The 24,530-nt window shown below is 47.1% G+C and overlaps 1 protein-coding gene across 2 annotated transcripts in view; it reads left to right on the top strand.

The window, feature by feature from the left end:
- Positions 1-23,256, top strand: part of FBH1 (F-box DNA helicase 1) — a gene marked incomplete at both ends in the record, with an annotated part of 32,766 nt that extends 9,510 nt beyond the window's left edge. Inside the window, 15 exons of one of the 2 annotated variants that reach the window (XM_080716890.1) lie at positions 744-836; positions 1,175-1,266; positions 2,984-3,152; positions 4,587-4,809; positions 5,456-5,543; positions 5,633-5,719; positions 6,630-6,766; positions 8,306-8,405; positions 8,500-8,621; positions 10,328-10,403; positions 11,206-11,403; positions 12,904-13,029; positions 14,120-14,226; positions 21,777-21,908; positions 23,086-23,256. In XM_080716890.1, coding sequence (XP_080573016.1) covers positions 744-836; positions 1,175-1,266; positions 2,984-3,152; positions 4,587-4,809; positions 5,456-5,543; positions 5,633-5,719; positions 6,630-6,766; positions 8,306-8,405; positions 8,500-8,621; positions 10,328-10,403; positions 11,206-11,403; positions 12,904-13,029; positions 14,120-14,226; positions 21,777-21,908; positions 23,086-23,256 — 1,921 coding nt within the window. Of the gene's footprint in view, positions 1-743; positions 837-1,174; positions 1,267-2,983; positions 3,153-4,586; positions 4,810-5,455; positions 5,544-5,632; positions 5,720-6,629; positions 6,767-8,305; positions 8,406-8,499; positions 8,622-10,327; positions 10,404-11,205; positions 11,420-12,877; positions 13,030-14,119; positions 14,227-21,776; positions 21,909-23,085 lie in introns of both variants that reach the window. The other variant, XM_080716889.1, reaches the window with a different exon arrangement.
- Positions 23,257-24,530: the final 1,274 nt, after the last annotated feature.

Genomic DNA, 24,530 nt, shown 5'->3' with positions numbered 1-24,530 from the left:
AGAGAAGAGGATTGCAGGTTTGAGGACAGCCTCGGCAAATAGTGAGACTTTCATCAACCTAGACAGGCCGTATGTCAAAATAAAAATACAACAGGGCTGGGAGTGTAGCTTGGAGGTAGAATGCTTTCGGAGTGGCTTCTGGTGGCCTCCATGGACTGTGGCCTGCGCCTATCTTGGTTTAATTTTACCATCATTGGTATTTCTTGGTGACTTGGAGGGGTTTTGATTTCTCGTGTTTGGTAATCGTATCTTATTGGCCTCATGGCACTTTTCCTTTGGAGGCATAAAAAAGAGAACTGTAGTCATACTTCTAGACCAACATACTCCACAAGAAGAAAGCCAGCAACAATGATCTTACCAGCAAGGTCGCATGACCTGAACAGGACCCCGTTGCTGGGAGTGGAGTTAGTCTTGTGGTCTCTGCTCCTTTCTGCCTTATGGACTGCGGGTCTCTTACAGTCACGACCAGTGCTCTTGCTCCCTGCAGAACATCTGCTGTTCTCCTCCTTTGCGGCTACATAGAAACAGTGCACCTTTCTCAGAATTAGTTCTGTGCCCCGAGAGCACCTTTGCCAGCCGTAGGAATCTCTAAATTCTTTTCTTTCCACTCTTCATCAAAAAGTGGTAGGTATTGTCTTTTGTTAAAAATGGTAAGGCGTTTAAATACATCTGAGGAAAAATAAGGTACAGATTGTGACTTAAAATTGAAAGTCTCTAAATTTACTTTTGTTTCCCATATCTAGGATTCACTACAACATTTTCTATTGCCTATATCTTCAGGAGAATTCCTGCACTCAGGCTACCAAAGTTAAAGAAGAGCCATCTGTCTGGCCAGGGTACGTATGTAGGCTGAATGTGCGTGTGTGCTTTGTCTTTCATTCCCGATCCCGATACGTTAGGAAGGGGAGGTGCCGCTTTAACAACTGCATAGAGGCATGATTTACATTATGTAACTCTCACCCACTTTCAGAGTGTGATTCGCTAGATTTGAGTACGCTTACTGAGCTGTGCAGCCAGCCTGTCATCTAGCTTTACAGCATTTAGCCACCCAAGGAAAGGCTTTTTTTTTTTTTTTGGTCAACTTTGGTTTATCCATTGTGCTTATTTGGTTGTTGGACATTCCTTGGGCTTTTTAATGCCTTTTTTTCTAATTTCTCTTTTGTAATGACCATAGCAAGAAAACCATCCAACTTACACACGAACAACAGCTGATTCTGAACCATAAGATGGAGCCTCTTCAGGTGGTGAAAATTATGGCATTTGCAGGTAAGGGGGCCGCAAGAGGCTTCTGGCGTCAGGTTTGTGATGCGGTCGCTGCCACTGCATCCCCTTCCCACCTCCTGTGCCTTGATCTTTTATCAGACATCTTCAAACAAACAACCTCATACGCAGTTGGCCAAGGAGGGCTTGCTTTCTCTTCTCCTCCAGGGAATGTCCGCACTGGAGTTCCTGTTTCAGCAAGATAGTTCCTAGGAATTCCTTGGCGGGCTGCGTCTTGGGATGGGTTGAGTCCATCCCTCACCTGTGTGTCTGCTTAGTCGCTGATTGCTTCTGGAGGCGCGGGTCATATTCATCTGCTCGGAGGGCTTCGCTGACCTCCTGGTGTCGCAGGGGGATGTGTAGTGGGCCCTCCCCGCGGATGGCTCTTGCGACTTTCCTCGATACGTTGTCACTCTTCTGCCTCTGCCCAGTCTCATAGGCGCTGGGCTGGGTTTTTTTCTGAACCCCTGCTCATGCTGTTTCCTCTGCCTGGAAGCCTTTCCTGCTGCTTCTCTGCCTAAATATTCTGCTAACAGTTTGCTAAATGCCTGCCACGTGCCTGGCGTGGTGCCGTTCCTAACAAGATTCCGTAAAATTGGTTAGTCGGCCTTATTTTAGAGACCGAAAATTGAAGCTCGGAGGGTCTTGCTCCAGGTTGAGGAAGCACGTAATGTTGGAGCCGGAACTCAGAGCTGGATCTTATGTGCCCCCAAGACAAGCCTTCCCTCCCTTTCCCTTTTCCTGCCTCTCTTCCTCTGTCCCGCCCTCTCTTCCCCTTCTCCTTTTCCTTTATTTCTTTGCCATGCTATGTCGACTCTCCCCTTTCTCTTTCTTCCTGATGAAGTCTTCTCCAGTGGTCCTCGAAAAACAATTGATGGCTGCTCACTTTATCATCCCTTAGTTACTCGGTACTTGATTACTATACAGTAAAAATATCTAACACACGCACTTTATAAACACGTCCACATTGTTTCATTTATCATCAAAACAGCCCTATCAGGTAGAAAAGCAAGTACTATTTTTCTTCTTTTACAGGTGAAAAAAAAACTTTTTTGTTTCTGATCCATAGTTTTTCCTCTCTACTGTATCATCATTTTATCTTTATTTGGGGCTCAGTTGTTTTTGGCCTTGGGCTGGCATTTTATCCCCAACCAGATTGTAATGAATTTTTTTTAATATCTCACAGTGCTTAGCATATAGTTAAACACGTAGTAGGTACTCAGTACTTGGTAAGTGAGTAACAGATTGGATAACTGAATAGTTTAATAAACGGTGGAGAAGTAGAACAAATTAAACAGTTCAGAACAGACCAGAAAAGTTCTTGAATCTCATCGACACGGTCTTGCTTTAGAGGTGTCAATGATGCTTAGGTTGGTCACAGCTGCCCTTCGCTGGGCTCCTCCCCCGGGGGACCTGGATGGTTCTGTGTGTCCTCATACGCCATACAGCTAGGTGTTCCCACATACTGCTGAGCGTAGCCTGAGGCCCAGCGAATCAGGTGGCCTGTTCTTCATTCCCCAGAACCTGTCGGAGCCCAGATCCCAGCCCACCTTAACCTGGCTTAAAATGCACTCTTTTTACATCACCACTTGTTACCGGTGCCAGAAACTTGTTTCTGTCTTGGTTCAAGGCAGAGGGGGGATCGGCCTGAACAGGACCTGACTGGAGACCCTCGGGCGTGTTTTCTGGGCAGGAGGTCACATCGTCTCCGTGTTCTCCGCAGGCACCGGGAAGACGTCGACCCTGGTCAAGTACGCGGAGAAGTGGTCCGACAGCAGGTTTCTGTACGTGACGTTCAACAAGAGCATTGCCAAGCAGGCCGAGCTGGTGTTTCCCAGCAACGTCATCTGCAAAACCTTCCACTCCATGGCCTACGGACACGTTGGGCGCAAGTGAGCACCTCCAGGGCTGCTGCCGCTGCCGCAGCTCCTGCTGTTTTCCGTAGACGATTGTTGCTGGCCATATATGAACTCATGTGTTCCACAGCACTAAGAAAGCGTGGTGCTGTCGTGTCCACTCACAGGCAGGAGAGCGCGCGAGTGACTGCTGCTTTATCCTGTGAAAACCCAGTTGACAGATAACAGTATCTTTTCTTTTCCTTTTTTTTTTTTTTTTTTTTTTGCGGGTCTGGGGATGGAACCCAGGGGCATTCTGCCTCTGAGATATACCCCCAGCCCTGTTTTTTATTCTTTATTTTGAAACAGGGTCTCACTAAGTTGCAGAGGGCCTCACCTAGTAGCTAAGGCTGTCTGTGAAGCGCTGTCTTCCGGTCTCAGCCTCCCGAATGCTGGGATTACAAGCGTGCGCCAGCACGCCTGGCTCAGATAACAGTATCTTGCCGAGAAGCATTCTGATTTTTCTAAATTCAGGCACAGAGAGCCATAATGACTTGTTTAAACTTGAGAATATCCCTTTTTTTTGTTTTTGTTTTGCGGGTCTAGGGATGGAACCCAGGGGGCATTCGACCTCTGAACTACACCCCCTGCCCTATTTTTTATTTATTTTTTTATTCTTTATTTTGAAACAGGATCTAAGTTGCAGAGGGCCTCATTAAATAGCTGAGGCTGTCCCCGAACCACGATCCGCCAGTCTTAGCCTCCCAAATGCTGTGATTACAAGTGTGTGCCACCACGCCTGGCTTACACACACACACACACACACACACACACACACACACACACAAAACTTTTTTTTAAATCAGTTTTAGGCTTTCTTTGAAAAGTTGGGTGGGAGTTGGTTGTGGCCAGTAATTCTAGTACTTGGGAGGCTGAGACAGGAGGATGGCAGGTTTGAGGATACCCGCAGCAAGTAGTGAGGTTCTCATCAACTTAGCAAGAGCCTGTTTCAAAATAAAATAAACTGGGGCTGGGGATGTAGCTTGGAGGTAGAATGCCCCCGAGTTCAATCTCTAGCACCACACACACAACAAAAGAAAGAAAAGTTGCCTGGGGAGAGGCCTCAGCTGAGGTGTGCATACCCAAGGGTTCCTGGGCATGAAGGCTTCAGAACTTTGGGTCTCCTTGGGGGTCACTTGGAGCCTGGACCATAGCTTGCAGTAGTGGTATCTGCTGTGAGCCGGCCCTTTTGGGTGTGGCGTGTGAATTACTGAATGCCCCACATTAGCCGTTTCACATCAAACGTGGACCTTGCAGGACTCCTCTGGTGTTTAGAACTTCTGTCTCACCTCTATATGATGCCCAGAGTTAACTTTGCAAAGAGAATGGGGGTGATGATACCCAAAGTTAACTTGCAAAGAGAATGGGAGTGACACTAAATACTACAGTGCCAGTAAAGCTGAATACTGTTCACTGGGTTGTATATTACAGGTACCAGCTGAAGAAGAAGTTGAATCTCTTTAAGTTAACTCCATTCATGGTCAATTCCGTCCTTGCTGAAGGGAAGGGTGGGTTCATACGGGCCAAGCTAGTGTGTAAGACTTTAGAAAACTTCTTTGCCTCGGCCGATGAGGAGCTGACTATCGATCACGTGCCTATTTGGTGTAAGAACAGCCACGGACAGAGAGTCATGGTCGAGCAGGCGGAGAAGCTGGTGAGTAGCTGGGCGTCTTAAGTGTTGGAATCTGGTGTTATCTCGGTCTTTTCATCCTTCAGAATTGCTGGTAGGAAGTGCAAGGTTAACGGGTGAGTCTGGAGGCCGGTCCTGGTACCTGTGAACCATGTTTTCTACTCTGAGGAACACTATCAATCCTTGTAACAGTCATCCCATTTAGCAGTTGAGAAAGGCATTTGAAGGGCCTGCCCATCGTTCATAAGAGCCCGTGGGAACTTCTGGCTCCAGAATCTCATCTCATGTGCTAACTGGGAATTTTTTGGTTATTGCCTCTACATAGATTTTGGCAGTGGAAAAGTATTTATCTTCCTTTTATCAAGTCTTTTCAATCATTTGCCATGCTTTTGATGAACGGCCAGTCATAAATCCAGAAAAATAACGGTCTTTGGCTTGCTCTCTGATCTTCGCTGTGCATGCCTGGGCTGGCCCCCTCACCCGTCTCTGCACTGGAGGCCCTGCACGGGGAGCGAGAGGCCGCTGTGCTGCCTCTGGAGGACAGGAGGGCGCCCGCCCTCTCTGCTCCAGGGCGGTGTCTGTGCTCAGCGGCTGCCTGTGGGAGTGAAATGTGACTGTGGTCTTTTCTAAGGCCGTAACTGAGTGAGCGACTGTATCCTTGGCTTTCCAGAACGGTGTCCTTGAAGCAAGCCGACTCTGGGACAACATGCGCGAGCTGGGGGAGTGCAAGGAGGAGGCGTACCAGATGACGCACGACGGTGGGCAGGGCTCCAGGCGCTGGCGCGGAGCGGGGTAACTGCGTCCCCCCCTCCCGGGGTTCTGACTCTCTGCCTCTCCCGTCTTTCAGGCTACTTGAAGCTCTGGCAGCTGAGCAAGCCTTTGCTTGCCTCCTACGACGCCATCTTTGTGGATGAGGCCCAGGACTGTACCCCAGGTGATCAGTAGTCCCAGATACCTAGAAAGAGCATCGTGAGTGTGTAAGAGGACCCGTGTGGGTTAAGGTGATGATTCTTATTCGTGACAAAGAAGAGGAACAAGTGGCCCTTAGTCACGCACAAGTCCTTTTGATCTGACTTAAGATTTCAACACTTGTCTGTTCCCCCACCCAGAGCAGATTTAGCTTCCTCCGTCTGTTTTGCTGAGTTGGTCTTAAACGTTGACAGGAGCTCATGCGATGATCAGGACCGCCCTCGACTCATGCCGAGTGGGAGAAGGAAGTGGATTCAGGGTGCTTGTGTGTTGTATATTTCTCAAGTGGCCGACAAAGAATAGACCGCTTTGAGTGTGGTTTTCCACATCATTTTGGGGTGTCATATTAAAGAGAGAAGGCAGGCGCAGTGGTGCATGCTTGTAATCCTGGTGCTTGGGGAGGCTGAAACAGGAGGATCACAGGTTCACAGCGAGCCTCAGCTACTTAGTAAGGCCCTCCACAGTTTAATGAGACCCTGTTTCAAAATAAAGAATAAAAAATAGGGCTGGGGGGTGTAGCTCAGCGGTAGAATGCCTCCGAATTCCATCCCCAGTACCAAAAATGAATAAATACATAGAGAAGACCATTTATCTCATTTTATACTTGCCTATATATTTTCTTAGACTCAGTAATTCACTCAGAACTGAAAGCAATCTGGTCCTAGGAAGGACCAAAACCCGTTTCTTTGGCTGTTGTAAAATGACCTTTTTTGACTGAGTGCCGGTCCTACAGGAAAGGACAACTCTGTTGTCCCTCACAGGCTGGCTTAGTCTTGCGAGACCTTTTCCATCCTTTTCTTTCTTAAATATAGTTTCTTTTTGCTGCGCGGGTCGGAGTTCTTCAGATTTCTCCCTTTCCTTCTTATTGGCTGCAGCTATCATGAACATAGTTCTGTCTCAGCCCTGTGGGAAGATCTTTGTAGGAGACCCGCACCAGCAGATCTACACCTTCCGCGGGGCAGTCAACGCTCTGTTCACGGTCCCCCACACTCACGTCTTCTATCTCACACAGGTAAGAGCTCTCTCTGCGCCCCAGAAGTGTGTGTGTGTGTGTGTATGTATGAGTATTCTGTTCACCAGCGCCCTAGTTCTTTTCTGTGTCAAATTCACAGTATATAGCGTATCCTTGCTTCGAAGCAGTGGTTCTCAGGTCTGTGGTGTCAAAACCTTCCATAGCCAGGCTTAGTGGTACATGCTTGTAATCCTGGTACTTGGGAGGCTGCTATAGGAAGGTCGCAGGTTCAAGGACAACCTCAGCAATGTAGTGAGACTCTTTGCAACCTGGTGAGAGACCCTGTTTCATAAAAACAAAACAGTAAAAAGGATTGAGAATGTAGCTTGGAGGTAGAATGCCCCTGAGATCAGTCCTCAGGAGTACAAAAAAAAAAAAAAGGAAAACCAAAGACTTTTCATAAATGTATTTGCCCTTTTTGCTGTGTTGATGTTTGCACTGATGGTGGGTAAAAATGCTGGTGTCTTACCATGAATCTAGGCCACTATATCAAACTGGATTAGCAGTTACAGAGGGTTTTTTTGTTTTGTTTTGTGGCACTGGGAATTTAACCCTGGGGCATTCTACTTCTGAGCTACACCCCCAGTCCTATTTTATTCTTTATTTTGAAACAGGATATCACTAAATTGTAGAGAGCCTCACTAAGTTGCTGAGTCTGGCCTCAAACCTGAGATCCTCCTGTCTCAGCCTCCCAAGTACTGGGATTACAGGTGTGCACCACCATGCCCGGCTATATTCAGAGTTTAAAAAAAAAAAGCTATTAATTTAAGACTGTCTCTGCTACCTACCATCTTATACTCCATTAAGATGTATGACTACAATGTACCAATAAAAAATTTTAAACAAAGACTATTCCTGCTGATGAAGTGAAAGAGATTACTTTCATAACCAGTTGACCCTTGAGTATATCTTTATTTTTTTTTTTTTTCGGTACTGGGGATGGAACCCAGGGGCATTTTACCTCTGATCTACACCCCTGGCCCTATTTTTGATTCTTTATTTTGAAACAGGGTCTCACTAAGTTGCAGAGGGCCTAGGTGGTGAGGCTGACTGTGAACCTGTGATCCTCCTCACTAATCCTCTCAATACTGGGATGATAAGCGTGAACCACCCTACCTGGCGGGAATAAAATTATAACTCCCAAAGTTTTTTCTTTTCTTTTTCTTTTTTTTTTGGTGGCACTGGGGTTCCTGGAAGCCCTTCTACCTCCGGGCTACACTCCCAGACCTATTTTATATTTTTGAAACAGTGTCTCTGATGCCAGCGTGGCTGGCTTCGAACCTGCGCGATCCTCCTGTCTCTGCCTCCCAAGCGCGGGGATTACAAGCGTGTGCCACCACGCCCGGCCCCTCCAGGGTTTTAAGATAGAAATGAAGCCAGTCACTGTGTGGTGGCCAGGCCTGTGTGGGTAGAGGTGGTATCACTGTCGGGAGTTTCAGACCCCCCTTCCCATGGGGGGAGTCAGGCCTTGGCAGTGGTAGCAGCAGGCTGACTTGTACCAGGGCGGGGGCCAGCTCCTTTTGTTTTGTTTTCCAACAGAGTTTTAGATTTGGTGTGGAAATAGCTTACGTGGGAGCCACGATCTTGGATGTCTGCAAGAGGGTCAGGAAGAAGACGCTGGTCGGAGGAAACCATCAGAGTAAGGCTTGCCGTTGCTCCTCGTCTGCTTGTTACCCACATCGGTTGCCCGCTTTATTTCAATTCTCCACGAAGCTCGTGATCTCTCCCCAAAGGTGGCATCAGGGGTGATGTGAAGGGACAGGTGGCCCTGTTGTCCCGGACCAATGCCAACGTGTTTGATGAGGCCGTGCGGGTGACCGAGGGAGAAGTTCCTGCCAGGATACATTTGATTGGGGTAAGAGGAAATTTCTTGTGACTGCCTCATGCACAGAAATGTCGCGGACAAACAGACCCAGCGGAAACGTTCAGCTTTCAGTAGGATTGCCATGCGGGAAAGCCTTTGGGGTTCGGACTCTTTGTCAAGGCTGCACTGAGACAGTATTTCTGTCCACTCTGATTGTGCCACCGAAGCGTTCCTCCAAAGTCAGCCCCCAAAACAATGAGGAACGTTTCCTCCGCTCCTTAAGCAGTGAATGCTCTTCTTCCATCTGGCTGTGCAAGTGTGGCTGCGGGCTCTCTGAGCTTCGTCCAGCTGGCTTGTCCACAGGGCAGCTGGGCCGACAGCAGGTGGGGCAGCAGCAGTTACTTAAGCACACGGAGCTGCACACCTGGGTTCTAACTCTGGCTCTCACGGACCTGTAGGCTTGGGGCAAGTCTCAGCTGCTGTGTGTCTCATGCTCCATCTCTAAGACAAAAACGATGCCTCCTCTTCACCCGTTTCATGGGGAGGTTAGGATCGAACGATACTTTTATGGCATTTTTAACTCTGAAGCAAAGTTATAGGAGTAAAAACTATCCATTTCCGGAAAAAAATACTTTCAAGGGCCTGCGATGTGCTTAAACTCTCAGTAAATCACGAGTCGGAATCAAAGGGTTGAACTTCTTTTTAAACAGAGGTTATATAATCGTGTTATAGAAACTGAAACTAAAAGGAAGAATGACATATAATCCCAGGAGTTCATAGACTAGTTCTCATCTTTGCTAATTATTTTTGTCTTTGTCCTTATAGATGTGTATTTTTGCATAACTGCAATTATGCTGTACATAAAACGTATGCTATTTCATTCGACCCATAAGCACATTTATTTGCATTGCTGTTGTAATGGCTTTCTAGTATTTCATCTCGCGGATCTAACATAACTCAGTCATTTTCATAATCGTAGAAAAAAATACCATCCATACCAGGCTTGATGTAGAGTAAGTTGTCCTCCTTCTCTGACATCCATGGACTGCCTGTAACATGTGCCGCTACAGTCGATCACATATCTGGTTGTGTGTTTCAGCGTACACTGTTTTGGTCCAGTCTCCATTTTACGTCGGTGTTTTACGTGTCCCCTGGGAGCGTGGGGCCCTCGCCAGGCCTGTCTTCCGTGCTGGGCCTGGGGCCCTGCGTGCGGGAGCCACAGCTGGCCTCGGCAGGCACTCTTAGAACAGGGTTCACCTGGGGCACACACGCGCCCTTTCCTCCAGGCGCTGACCTTCGAACTCGTAGTGTAATCTGGACCTAGACACGTGCTCTAGTCCTGTCTCACAGAAAGCAGTGCTAAGTGTTCCTCTTTAACACCTGTGTCCAGGCACCATTCGTAGACTTCTTGCAACCATTTTTTCCTCTTGAAAGGCAGACTTAAATGGCCCTTTCATGGGTAAGAAAATAGCAAAAAAAAAAAAAAAAAAAAGGCAGCCAGGCCCTTGCCCTTTTTGAAAACACAGCAGGATTTGGGGGTGGCAGTGTGATAGCCCTGAGTGTCCAGACCACGTTCCAGCCCAGTGCCTCGTGCTCAGTGACCTCCTTCCTCACTCCGATGTTGGGGTGCAGTGAAACATGCGTTTCCAAGAAACCATCTCATTTCAAAATCCCACACCTGCATTTGCTTTATTTTGTTTTGTTGAGACACAAAACAAAAAAGAAAAACCAAAAATCCCACCAAAAAACTTTTTCAGGGGATTAAATCCTTTGGATTGGACAGAATCATTGATATTTGGATCCTCCTTCAGCCAGAGGAAGAACGGAAGAAACGTGAGTACACGCCCAGCCTCGGAGTGATGGGGACGGGAGGCGCAGGTTGGTTCCGCCCGTGTTCCTGTCCTTCTGCAGAAGGGGAGCACGTGCAGCTCATCTCCCTGGAAGAGGGGGTGCCTGAGGCCTCCCGTGCTCCGAGGGACTGACAAGCTTTCTCCAGGCCCTTCTCTCATTACTTCTAAAGTTGGTCCCTTAGAGCCGGGCGTGGTGGCGCACGCTTGTAATCCCAGTGCTCGGGAGGCTGAGACAGGAGGATCGCACAGGTTCGAAGCCAGCCTCAGCTACTTAGTGAGGCTCAGCAACTTAGCGGGACCCTGTTTCTAAATAAAATAGAAAATAGGTCAGGGGTGTAGCCCAGAGGTAGAAAAGCCCCTGGGTCCTATCCCCAGAACCACAGTAAATAAATAAATAAATAACAACTAAAGTTGGTCCCTTAGACTCTCTTCCCCTGCATCTTTCCATCTGCCTGGGCACCTTTTGCACATCGACACTTCTCCATGGGCCCCAGGTGGAAGCTGGTAGCTTTTTCACGGCGTTTCTGTTTTCCTGTGCTGTTTCAAAGCCCAGTGACATAGGCAAGGACCTCAAGCGTAGGGCTCTTGATCCTCGGTTGGAGACGGAGAGGCCACCGCACTGACTTGCCCCGGGCACACAGCGAGTTAGTGATGCGGTCAGGACTGGAACCTGGGTCTCCCAGCTCTGAGAGCAGCACGGCCACGTTCTAGGTTGGGAACGTGCAGCCGCCGCCACGGCGATGGGGTGGCCTGCATCGGTTGACCCGCGTACGTATTCTCCTCAGAAAACCTCGTCATTAAGGACAGATTCATCAGAAGATGGGTGCACAAGGAAGGCTTCAGCGGCTTCAAGAGGTATGTGACTGCCGCCGAGGACAAGGAGTTGGAAGCGAAGATTGCCGTGGTTGAAAAGTACAACATCAGGATTCCGGAGCTGGTGGAAAGGATCGAAAGATACCATATAGAAGATTGGGACTTTGCAGGTAAGGAGAGGGGCCGGTTCCCACCCTCTCTCCAAGAGGAAGGGGTCTCACAGGCTTGAAGTGTTTGCGACCATGGGTGGCCGTGCTGCTAAGAGAAAAGGGCTGAGCGTGGTGGCACAAGCTTGTGATCTGAGTTCCTGGGAGGCGGAGACAGGAGGATGGCAGGTTTAAGGCCAGCCTCAGCAATGTAGCAAGGCTCTCAGCAATAGCAAGACGCTGTTTTAAAACCAAAAATAAAAAGGGCTGGGAGTGTAGCTTGGAGGTAGAATGCCTCTGGATTCAATCCTTGATACTACAAAAAATAGGAAGGAAGGAAGGAAGGAAGGAAGGAAGGAAGGAAGGAAGGAAGGAAGGAAGGAAGGAAAAGTGAGAAAGAGTTGGGCATGGTGGTGCACGCTTGTAATCCCACCATTTGGGAGGCTAAGACAGGAGGATCGCGATTTGCAGACAGCCTCACCTACTACTTAGTGAGGCCCTCTGCAACTCAGTGAGACCCTGTTTCAAAATAAAGAATAAAAGCTGGGCATGGTGGCGCATGCTTGTAATCCCTGTGCTTGGGAGGCAGAGACAAGAGGATCGCACAGGTTTGAAGCCAGCCACACTGGCTTAAGAGACCCTGTTTCCAAATAAAAATATAAAATAGATCTGGGAAATATAGCCCAGAGGTAGAAGGGTTCCATCCCCAGTGCCACCAAAAAAAAAAAAGAAAGAAAGAAAGAAAGAAAGAAAGAAAGAAAGAATAAAAAACAGGGTTGGGGTTTGTAGCTCGGAGGTAGAATGCCCCTGGGTTCCATCCCCAGTACCACACACACACACACACACACACACAGAGAGAGAGAGAGAGAGAGAGAGAGAGAGAGAGAGAGAGGGAAATAATATAAAATAGAGCAATAAAGAGAGAATGGAAGAATGAATGAGGCCCTGGGTTTGATCTCCAGCACCACATAAAAGAAATATTAAGTAAAGAAAAAGGTGAGCGGGGTCCTTGTTCTTCCTTAGGGCACTTGAATGCTGTTCTACCTCCACGCCAGCAGAGTGGGATTTCCAGTTCTAGCTCTGCCCAGTGTAAGAAACCCTCTTCTGCCGGGCGTGGTGGCGCACGCTTGTAATCCCTGCTCTTGGGAGGCAGAGACAGGAGGATCGCGCAGGTTCGAAGCCAGCCATGCTGGCTTTAGAGACCCTGTTTCCAAATAAAAAAGTACAAAATAGGTCTGGGAGCGTAGCCCAGAGGTAGAAGGGCTTCCAGGAACCCCAGTACCACCCAAAAAAAAAAAAAAAAAAAACCCTCTCCTGCGCCCTTGCCCCTTCATGCGTGCAGTGGCGTGCAGAGGTGGGGAAAGTCGCTTTGGTCTCAGGAGTGTGATTCCTCGAGGTATTCCCATGACTAATTCTCTACCTTCCTCTCAACCTGTCTCCTTTTCCCACTGCACGGAGACTTCTTTCCTCTCTTGTTTCTTTCCCTGAGAAGCCCCAGTGTAACGAAGTGCTGTTTTGTTCTAGAGTACATTTTAGGCACTGTGCACAAAGCCAAAGGCCTGGAGTTTGACACCGTGCACGTTCTGGACGATTTCGTGAAAGTGCCTTGTGCCCGGCATAACCTCGCCCAGCTTCCCCATTTCAGAGTCGGTAAGGAGACCCCGCGTCGCTCTGCTGAGCTCTTTCCGGCAGCCAGGTGTTGGCAGGAGGCTGCCCTTGGACTGCCTTGATTTGGGTTGGGTGGTTGTCACTTCCTGGAAGGATCCTTCTAGAAGAAAAATCCTCTGAGTCCTAAGCTTTTGATTCTCAATACTGAGGTTCCTAGAAAAAACTGCTCATGGGCCGGTCATGCTCACTGTGGCCCGAAAACACACACCTGCTCTCCAGATCACCTTCCTCACTGTCAGAGAGCAAGCGCCCAGCCTCACAGAAACTTCCAGGCACTCCATTTACCTCCTGACCCAGGTCTTTTTTCTTTGACTGTTCTCCTTATTTTTATGAAAATTGTCAGCAAAGCATAAAACATGGAATAGCATTCCTTATCATTTGTCTGCTTTTTAATTTATACTCTTAGGCTAGTTGTTAAATTCTAAGCATCACTGCTGTTGTTTTGATTATAATTAAAGCCATTCAAGCCTGGAGTGATGGCGCACATTTCTAATCCCAGTACTTGAGAAGCTGAGACAGAAGGATCACAGGTTTGAGACCAGCCTCAGCAACTGAGCAAGGGCTCCAGCAACTTCCTGTTGTTGAGACCCTGTTTCAAAATAAAATAGAGCTGAGTGTGTAGCTGAGAGATAGAGAGCTCCTGGGTTCAATCCCCAGTACCACAAAACACATATTTTGTAGCCAGGCTGGGTGGCGCAGGCTTGTAATCCCAGTACTTGGGAGGCTGAGACAGGAGGATCGCAGGTTCATGGCGAGTCTCAGCAACTTAGGCCCTCCGCAGCGTAGTGAGACCCTATTTCAAAATAAAAGATGGGGCAGGGGATGTAGCTCAGAGGTAGAATGCTCCTGGGTTCCATCCCTGGTACCACAAAAAAAAAAAATTTTTTTTTGTGCCACTGGTCTTTAAGGTGTTTGGTTTTATAGTTTCCATTTGTGGGAAAATATCAGCTGGACGGCCACCAAATCTTGAGAGTTTCTTTTCTGGGGGTGAGTGAGGGGCTGCAAACATTTAGATGAAAACAGACGTTCTTGTGAGCTGGCTTTTTGAGTTTATTTTTCCCCCCTTCTTTAGAGTCATTTTCTGAGGATGAATGGAACTTACTGTATGTGGCAGTAACCCGTGCCAAGAAGCGTCTCATAATGACCAAATCACTGGAAAACATTCTGACCTTGGCTGGGGTAAGAGGGCCAAGGAGCCCGGGTTTGTCCCCCAGGTTCAGCTTGTTTGGTTGGGTGAGGGAGGGACCTGCAGGCTTTGCGGGGTTGGCGTCGGGCTTCTCCGTGTGCAGAAACCAGGCACGAGCACAGGAAGTGTGCAAGCCAGTGGAGCAAAACTGTGGTTCCCTTGAAGATTCTTTCCTAATTTTCCTAGCTTTGTTTAAGCTGGGCGTGGTGGCGCACACTTGTAATCCCAGCATTTGGGAGGAGATCACGGTTCACGGCTAGCCTCAGCTACTCAGTGAGGCCCTCTGCAGCTCAGTGAGACCCTGTTTCAAAATTAAAAAAAAAAAAAAAAAAAAAAAACAGGGCTGGGGTGTAGCTCAGGGGTAGAATGCCACTGGGTCCCACCCCCAGTACTGCAGGGAAAAAAAAAAAAAAGGTTTGTTTCAACTATCAACCATTTTCTTGTATTTCTTAATTTCTCCTTTGCTCAATTAGTTCTTAAAACTTTTAGGGGAAATTGGCAATGTTTTCTGCATCTAAACTTTCTGCCTCCCACTCCCTGTTCCTTGAAATGAGCTGGTGCTACTACCAGTAGACTTTAAAAAAAAAAAAAAAAATTATCCGTTTCCAGGGGAGAGTAGGTTTCCAGGTACCTGGCCTCACTTACTGGTTGAGATGATGCAGAAAAGTGTGCTTTCTTACTCTCAGGTTTTTTTTCCCCTTACTGTTCTCATTTTCTCTTTATTCCCCATAAAAACTTTCTCTCCACTCTCTCTTTTTTTTTTTTTCAGTACTGGGATTGAACCCAGAAGCATTCTACCTCTGAGCTACACCCTCAGCTCTGTTTTTTATTCTTTATTTTGAAACAGAGCCTCACTAAATTGTGGAGGGCCTCACTAAGTAGCCAAGGCTAGCCACAAACCTGTGATCCTCCTGTCTCGGCCTCCCAAGTCCTGTGATTACAAATGTGTGATCATTTTATTTTTTTTCTATCTCTTTTAGTCTTTCATAGGTAGGAATAGAAATGATTTCATCTATTCAGCCTCGTTGGAAACTAGACCATAAATCTGAGCTACCAGTTAACTGCTGAGTTCACCTTTCCCTGAACCAAAGGTACTCAGGCCAGAAATCTGAACTTTTAATAATAACATTTACTAGAAATACTCTTTTTTTTCCTCAGTGACCTTCAGAACATATGATTTTATACAACAGTATGATTTATTCAAAGAGCTGTATTGCACAGTGTCCCAAGGGGGTGAGACAGAAGCCGGGGAATCTGAGCTTTGCTCCTAATGGCTTCGAGCCTTGGCACAAGGCTTGGGTGGAACAGTAGTGTTGTTGTTTTTTTTTTTTTTTTTTTTTTTTTTTTAGTGAGTGATATTCAGAGTTCTCAGAGTTGTTCAGTACTAGTAAGTAGAACCTTGATACTTGTAGTTTAGTATTTATTGAGTGTATAGGATGTACCAAGTACCTTCCTAGGCACTGGAGTTACGGTGGTGAGCAACAGAAGTCTTAGCCTTCATAAAACCTGCATCTGGATTAAGAGGTGGATAAAAAATATAAAAACAAGTAGGGATTCTCTTCGCATTCTTGAATAAGATAATGTCAAAGCTTAAGCGGGAGAACCTTTGCAATAAATACTCCATATGAAGGCTCAGCAACTTAGACCCTGTTTCAAAAGAAGAAGTAGGACAGGAGTGTGGCTCAGAGGTAGAATGCCTTCATTCCAATCATCACTATACCATACACATAAAAAAAAAAAAAAAAACTCTTTATGACTTCTCACAACAAAAGACTCAAGATTAAGCCAGACGTTTAGGGTGCCTACAGTCCTAGCTTCTTGGGAGGCTGAAGCAGGAGGATTGCCCGATCCCAGGAATTTGAGACCACAGCCAAACCCCATGTCAAATACAACAGTAACAAACAAAAAGTTCAGGCAGAAGTGTCATGCACGGGACTGATTAGCTTGTATTTTTATCATACTTTTACCTTTCCTGTCTCCTTTGTCGTTTTTCCTGTGAACCTCTCTGCCAGAGGGCTTATTTAGCAGTAAAAATGTTTCTGGAGTTTGAAATCAGGTACGTTTTTCCGCAGTGCAGATTGTCCCCGGGCCTCGCTGACCGCGATAGCCCAAGCCTCAGGGCCTGAACTGAAGGCAGGCCTTTAGTTCACATTCTGTCTGTGCCAGCACCCGGGCTACCCCACGTGTTTTCTGTAGAGGGCCAGGGAGTCAATAGTTCAGGCTTTGCCAGTCAGATGGTCTCTGTTCCAGCTACTCTGCTCTGCTGCTGTTCTCCAAGGGCAACCACGGCCAGCGCGGCAGTGAATGAGCGTGCTCCAACGAGTGTGTCTGGGTTATTCACAAAAACAGGCACTGGCTTGGATCTAGCCCACCTGTAATTTTCTGACTTTGGTAAAGATCTAAGTGTGATTTTTAACCACTTAAACCAGTACCCCAAAGAGTCAAGTGGATAATCTTTACGTACAAATAGTTCCTACCCATTACATTAATTTTTGTATAAAATTTGATTACAAGTACTCTTTTAGAACCCGTTTACGGTTTCTAATAGAATCACTGTGGTGCTAGTGATTAGACTTTTAACGAAACCAGATTTTCAGACCAGTAATTTGAATGTGAGTGTACAGAACAGTAGTATCATTTCACATCGTGGGTTAAATAGGGTTTTTTAACTTGTGAAAATGTTGAGACATTAAAAAGTTGAGAAAAAGCCGGGTGTGGTGACGCACGCTTGTAATCCCCGCGCTTGGGAGGCGGAGACAGGAGGATCGCGCAGGTTCGAAGCCAGCCTCAGCTACTTAGTGAGGCTCTCAGCAACTTAGTGAGACCCTGTTTCCAAATAAAGTATAAAGTAGGTCTGGGAGTATAGCCCGGAGGTAGAAAGCCCCTGGGTTCCACTCCCAGTACCACACACACACACACACACACACACACACACACACACACAAAATAAAAACTGTTAAGAAAACAATACATTGAATGACTGTATACAAGAAAAAAAATACACTTCCCATAACCATAGTGCCATTTTCACATTTTACAAAATTTATAATAATGTTTGGTCCCTACTACCAACCCAGAATCATACACTTGTGACTGTGTCAGAATGCCTTTTTTCCCACCAGTGGTTTGTACAAATCAGGAGCCAAATAACATTTGGTTGTGAGTCACTTAAATTACTTGATTCAGAGGAGTCCTCTATCCCATTTCCCCCCTTTTTTTTTCCTTCACAGTTAATGAGGATGGCACCCAGGGGCATTCTACCTCCGAGCTACACCCCCAGCCCTATTTTTTACTCTTTTTTTTTTTTTTTTTTGGTGGTACTGGGGATGGGAACCCTTCTACCTCCGGGCTACACTCCCAGACCAATTTTATATTTTTATTTGGGAACAGGGTCTCCAAAGCCAGCGAGGCTGGCTTCGAACCTGTGCGATCCTCCCATCTCTGCCTCCCAATCTTTCTTCTTACACTGGAAATCTTGGTTCCTAACAGTATCTGTTAATTACTTACACTAGTCTATATATTTCAGAGTAATATTATTATGAATTATACATATGAGCCAATATTGTGACTAAGGGCATAAGGAGTAGAAGCCAGGCAGAGAGGCACCTGCCTGCAATCCCAGTGCTTGAGAGACTGAGAACAGAACAGGGCATCACAAGTGTTTGGCAACTTAGACCCATCCAAAAATAAAAGATAAGCTGGGCATGGTGATACTTGGGAGGCTGCGACCAGAGGATTGCAGGTTCAAGACCAGCTTCAGCAACTTAGTGAGGCTTTTGACAACTTAGTGAGACCGTGTTTCCAATTTAAAAATAAAATAGGGCTGGGGGTGTAACTCAATAGAATACCTCCAGGTTCAATCCCTAGGATCACAAAAAAATTAAAAAAAAAAAAAAAAAAAAAAGAAAGGGCTGGAGGTATCCCTCAGTGGTAGAGTGCCCTTGGGTTCAATCCCTAGTACCAAAAAGTATAAATTAATTAATTAAATAATTAATTAATGGCATAGAATTCAAGATTTCCTAGTGACTTTTTTTCTCCTGGACATACACCTTATTCATGATGTCTAATCAAAATACTGTCCTGCACTAATTTATTTTCCTCTATGGTTTTGCCACTAACTAAATATAGTGAGATATGTTTGTTTATTGTTTGCTTATAGTCACTTAGGGATTGATTCATTTTGTTTTTTGGTGGCACTGAGAATTGAACCCAGGGACATCCTACCATTGAGCAGTATCGACAGCCCTTTTTATTTTATTTTATTATTTAAGTTTCCAAGGCTGACCTGAAACTTGAGGTCCTCCTGCCTCGGCCTCCCGAGTGCTGGGATTGTAGGCAGGTGCCACCAGGCCCGGGGTTACTGCTGGGACTACAGGTGCCTGTAACTGAGCTGGGATGTTTCTTTTCGTTTTTGCTTTAATTTACCTATTTTGATTGTATAGTCTGTTTTCTAAGTCTTTGTAACGAGAAAGATCTCATTTTATCCCTTTCCTCTTCAGATCATTCTTTCCCTCAATCAGTAGTAGTTGATTTTGTAAAAACCAGCTACTGGTTTATTCTTCAGTATCTCTTTGTAAAAGTCATGTATACTTTCATATCTTCCTCTCATAAAAGGTGGCACCCTCTTATGTGTGCCTGGAAATCACTCTTGGTCAGTTCACAGGCTTTCTCATTTCTAATTTACGCGGCTGTGTAGTATTCTTCATCGATGTACCATGAGCCACTCAGTCTCTTACGGGTGGACATGGGCTTGCTTCCGGTCGGCGCTTTTCCGAGGTCCCAGTGCACGATCTTACCTTGGAACCCTGTTCTGTGTTTGCCAGCACTCCTTAAGGACACATTTCTAGAAGTGGCAATCCTGGGTAAGACAAATTCAGGTGTGATTTTTTTTTTTTTTTAATTTATCAGCTATTTCAAAATTCTAAGCCAGACGTGGTGGGCACACTTGTAATCCCAGCATTTGGGAGGCTGAGACAGGAGGATCGCAGGTTCGCTGACAGCCTCAGCTACTTAGTGAGGCCCTCCGCAACTCAGTGAGACCCTATTTCAAAATAAAGAATAAAAAATAGGGCCGAGGGTATAGCTTGAAGGTAGAATATCCCTGGATTCCATCTGTAGTACAGCAAAAAAAAAAAAAAAAATTCTACAAGGAGATGATGTTACTTTAGAGTCCCACCAGTTATTTGAGACTAAAATTAAGATTTTTGTTTTTGTGTGGGTCTGGGGATGGAACCCAGGGACATTTGACCTCCAAGCTACACCCCCTTCCCTATTTTTTATTCTTTATTTTGAAACCGGGTCTCACTGAATTGCAGAGGGCCTCACTAAGTAGCTGAGGCTGTCCGCGAACCGCGATCCTCCAGGTCTCAGCCTCCCGAATGCTGGGATTACAAGCGTGTGCTACCACGCCCGGCTTAAAATTAGGAATTAAATAGGCTTTTAAAAACTAACTGGAAGCTCGTCAGTTGGGTGCTTCCCTATACGTCTTATGGGGAAAGCAAGGTTTCGCCATAGTAGAAAATTTTAGGAAGCTGGGAAACGGTTTTTCCAAACTAAAAGTGGGTAAGGCGACATCTGTCAGCCCATGGGGGTGCTCTGAGGAAGCCCAGAGAAAATCGTCCGCTTGTGTGCGATGCCTCAAGTCTGGAAGTCCTTGTGTGAAGTGGAATAGTTCTGCTTTTTCTTCACTGAACTCTGTGAATCAATTTGGGGGCCGCCTTGTTTCAGAAGTGGCCGAGTTAGCTCAGCCTCTGGCTAGCGGCAGACCATAAAGAATATTGAAGACGGGGGTTTTGTGAGGGTAATAATTTACAGGCTCTGGAAGCATGTCAGGGGTGATAAAGCCATAGATGGTGGTGTTTTGGACACATAAAGCAAACACTGTTCCCTGCTTTGCGGGCCGATGAGCCATATCGATCTCCTCTGGTCACCAAGAGTAGGTCAGGCAGCCTCCTCATCTCTAACCCCTGTATCAGGCTCTTCTATGTTGTTCTGTATGAGGCCAGGCGCTTTATAAAGTAAAAAGGCTTATTTGGGTTGATTCTGACGGCTGGAAGGTCCTGACAGTACATTGCCAGCATCCTAGCCAGAGCGCCTGGCTCCTTCATAGTATGGTGGAGAAACTGAAAGGAAACCAGCCACCTACAGAGGGACCCGGGTGCAGGGGGTGGCCTGCCCTGTAACAGCCCACTCCTAGGAGAACTCGCTTGCTCCTGGAGACCACAGGAATCCCTTCTGAGCCTCCACCACCTCCACACCGCCATTGCTAAGTTACCGCGTTCTGGCCTTGAACCTGTGATCCTCCTGTCTCAGCCTCTGCTTATGTATGTTTCTATAGCAGGGAGATGGAGACCATAAAACAGAAAGCCAGTGTGTCAAGATATGCAACAAAATTATGAAGAAAAAAAACACTCGATAAAGAGCCAGTTGTAGCCAGGCGTGGTGGCGCGCACTTGTAATCCTAGCATTTGAGAGGCTGAGACAGGAGGATCATGGTTCACGGACAGCCTCAGCTACTACTTAGGCCCTTTGCAACTCAGTGAGACCCCATTTCAAAATAAAGTATAAAAAATAGGGCTAGGGGTGTAGCTTGGAGGTAGAATGCCCCTGAGTTCTATCCCCAGTATCGCAAAAAAATAAAATAAAATAAAATAAATCAGTCTAAAAAGCGTGAGATCATTATTGGTCAGCAGAAAAGTCAGTCCTGTGGCCGCCGTGCCGCAGCTGGAGGCCCTGACCTTTGGCATCTCCGGGGCAGGATGTGGTCAGCGCTCATCTGGGTGCCCGCTGTGTGCCAGGCGTGAGCGTTCTGCTCACTGTTGTAATCCTTCTCGCGGCAACTGTGTGAAGCAGGTACCGGGCTGTCTGTATTTCCAGAGAGAGAAACTTGGGCCGTAAGGGTCATTCGCCCACTGTCTAGCTGATGGCCTAGGCAGAGGAAATCTAGAAATAGTCCTGAAATGTCATTGTAGGTGGTAGTTTTGCATGTATGTCCATTAAATCCTTTTTTTTTTTTTTTTTTTTTTTGGTATGTAGTTCTAGGGATTGAAACCAGGGTCCTTCTACCTCCGAGCTACACTTTCAGCCTGTTTTAGTTTTATTTTGAAGCAGGGTCTTGCTAGGTAGGTAAGAGTCTCACTACTTGTGGAGGCTGTCTTTCGGTCCTTCTTTCTCAGCCTCACGAGTATTACAGGCATCCGCCATCACACCTGCTGTCCATTAAATCTTTTTTAAAAAAACACCAGCATTTTACCCAGAAGCCAATTGGACTGTCTTGAGTATTCTCTCTTGGGAATGTGTTTGGAGACAGGGGTAGTTAAGAGAAAGTCAGGGAAAGCCAGATGGCCAGTGCCTTTCTCATTCTGGCTATGTGTTAAGGATGCTTACAGCTCCATGGTGGCCAGCATTTCCAAGCAGAAGGTAGTAGAGGTATTACTATTAATATCTCTCTCTCTCTCTCTCTCTCTCTCTCTCTCTCTCTCTCTCTCTCCCTCCCTCCCTCCCTCCCTCCCTCCATCCCTCCCTCTCTCTCCCTCTTTCTCAGGAGTACTTCCTGCAAGCAGAGCTGACAAGTAATGTTCTAAAAACAGGAGTGGTTCGCTGCTGCGTGGGGCAGTGTAACAACGCCATCCCCATGGACACCGTGCTCACCATGAAGAAGCTGCCCATCACTTACGTGCGTTTGCCGTCTAGAATCTAATCCCATCATGTGCATTTTATTTATTTTATTTTATTTTGTGGTACTGGGGATGGAACCCAGGAGCACTCCACCTCCAAGCGACATCCCCGGCCCCATATTGTTCTTTCATTTTGAAACAGGGTCTCACTAAGTAGCTGAGGCTGGCCGCGAACCTGTGATCCTCCTATCTCAGCCTCCCAAGTACTGGGATTACAAGCGTGCGCCACCACGCCCTGCTCACTCATGTGCATTTTACTGCTCTTAAGCTGTGTGATTTCTAGGGTTTGGGGTGAGAGAGATGGAGAGGACATTTGTGTAATTCTTTTAAGGTCTTTGTACGTGAAAAGCACAACAGAAGTGAGGTTGGCCCTCATATCAGACAGCGTAGAAAAGAGTCAGGGCGGGAGGAGCTGTCTGGGTGAGTGATGGCCCTCAGTCTGGGACAGGGGGCGAGACCCAACACTTCATTGGAGAGCTGTTCACCTGCAGGGCCTGGTTCAGTTTTTCTTGGTTCATTTATATCTTCCCTTCCTCATTTCCTCCTTCCTGTCAAACCCACTGAGTTATTCTCTCAGCCCCTAGCCGTTTATCTTTAAACTACCGTTAAAGGGAATTAAGTGGCGTCGGCATTAGTGCTGTGGGCCGTATTACATGAGGTTTTGCAAAGGTCTGAAAACATCCGAATCTCCAGGTGTGATGGTACACCCCTGTAATCCCAGTACTTGGGAGGCTGAGACACAAGGATTGCAAGTTCAAGGCAAGTCTTGACAACTTAGTGAGACCTGATTGAAAATAATAAGTCAGGTGTGGTGGCGCACACTCGTAAATCAGTACTTGGGAGGCTGAGACAGGAGGACCACAGGTTCAAGGACAGCCTCAGGCAGTAGTGTGATTCTCATCGACCTAGCGAGACCCTGTTTCAAAATAAAAATGAAACAGGGCTGGGGTGTAGGCTGGAGATAGAGTGCCCCTGGATTCCTTTCTCAATACCAGACACACACACACACACGCACAGAAAATAAAAAATAAGGATTCTCCAGTATCACCACCAAAAAAAGGTCAAAATTGAACACATTGCCCCTCAGTAACTATGACAGCAGTTCAGGTTTTGGTGGAGAATCCATCCTTCTCTTTGGTCTCTCCCCTTACCTCTTTTTCTTATCTGTCACTGCAGAGCAACCGGAAGGAAAACAAGGGCGGCTACCTTTGCCACTCCTGTGCCGAGCAGCGCATCGGGCCCCTGGCCTTCCTGACGGCCTCCCCGGAGCAGGTGCGCGCCATGGAGCGCACGGTGGAGCACATCGCACTGCCCCGGCACGAGGCCCTGCTCTTCCTTGTCTTCTGAGGCCGGGGCCGTGAGCTATGGGGTGCAGGGTGGCGCGTGTGGACTCCAGCGGCTGAAGAAAGCCAGCCCGGCTGGCGTCCCTGCTCGCCGAGACTCTGAGTCAGTCCCACAGGATTCTCCGGGAAGGGGAACCCAGCCCAGGTTGGGCCCGCCATGTCTCCGTTCCCTTCAGATAGCCAGTCTCCACTTGCCTCTCCTCCACATGCATCAGGTCAGGGAAGTGGGGGTGTTCTTTTGATAAAAAAAAAAAAAGCATTTTATGTATTTAAACTTTTATTACAAGGTTTCAATTAAACAGGCATTGCAGCCCTGGCGTGCCACTGTGACTCTAGCTTCCCCTGTCGTTTCTAAACTCTCTCCAGCTTTCTCTGTCTCCTCTCTTCTCTTTCCAGCAGCTCCACACTGTTCATGACACACCACAGAGAACATGAGGTTTTCATGCCATGGGGAGTCACACGCAGATGAGACCTGCTGGGCGTCTTGGTCATTCTGGGGCTCATAGTTCAAACAGGAAAGTGGCCTTATGCCCAGAAGACAAGTACAAAGTGATAACAGCGGGACTCCTCATGCTTCCTCTAGGTACAGCAGAAGGCCAGGAATACTCCCCAGGGGAAGTGGAGGTGGGCAGCCACTGGGAGGGGCAGGGTGTCCAGAGAGGAGAGAGGGGATGTTAGAATCTGACGTACCATGCTTAGAGATGCCAAGTTAGCAATTCTCATAGAAACATCCAGTGGAAAGGGTCACCATGGAGACAGACGTGGATTTGGTGTTTTGACGTTTCAGGATGCTGATGGGGGGGTGGCAGGGTGGGCGTGGCATGGCGTCACCAAAGAACCTGCCACCTGTTCACCAAGTCGAGCCTACCCAGGCCACAGTCCTTTTTAAGAAAGATGTTGTCTTAAGAAGGTCAGATAAAAGGCTGAGCAGTCATCCTAAGAGCAGGGCCTGACTAGACCAGAGTAACTGATGGGGATGGTATGAGGGTCTGGACCACGGGTCGGTGCCCTGAAGGGCAGTCCCCAGACAAGCAGCGTTGGCATCACCTGGGAACTTTCTAGAACTAAAATCTCTACTCTCACTCAGATCCACAGAGTTTCTAAACTCTGAGGCGGGTGGTGGAGTCCCAGCTGTTGGTATTTAACAAGCTAAGTAATTCTGATGCACACTAAATTGGAAAACTTCTGTTATTAATATTAAGAAGATACAACCAGCTGGGCATGGTGGTGCACGCTTGTAATCCCAGCATTCGGGAGGCTGAGACCGGAGGATCACCG

This window comes from Muscardinus avellanarius (genome assembly GCF_963383645.1).
Source record: "Muscardinus avellanarius genome assembly, chromosome: 20".
Lineage (NCBI taxonomy): Eukaryota > Metazoa > Chordata > Mammalia > Rodentia > Gliridae > Muscardinus > Muscardinus avellanarius.
This window is presented reverse-complemented; position numbering and strand designations above follow the sequence as displayed.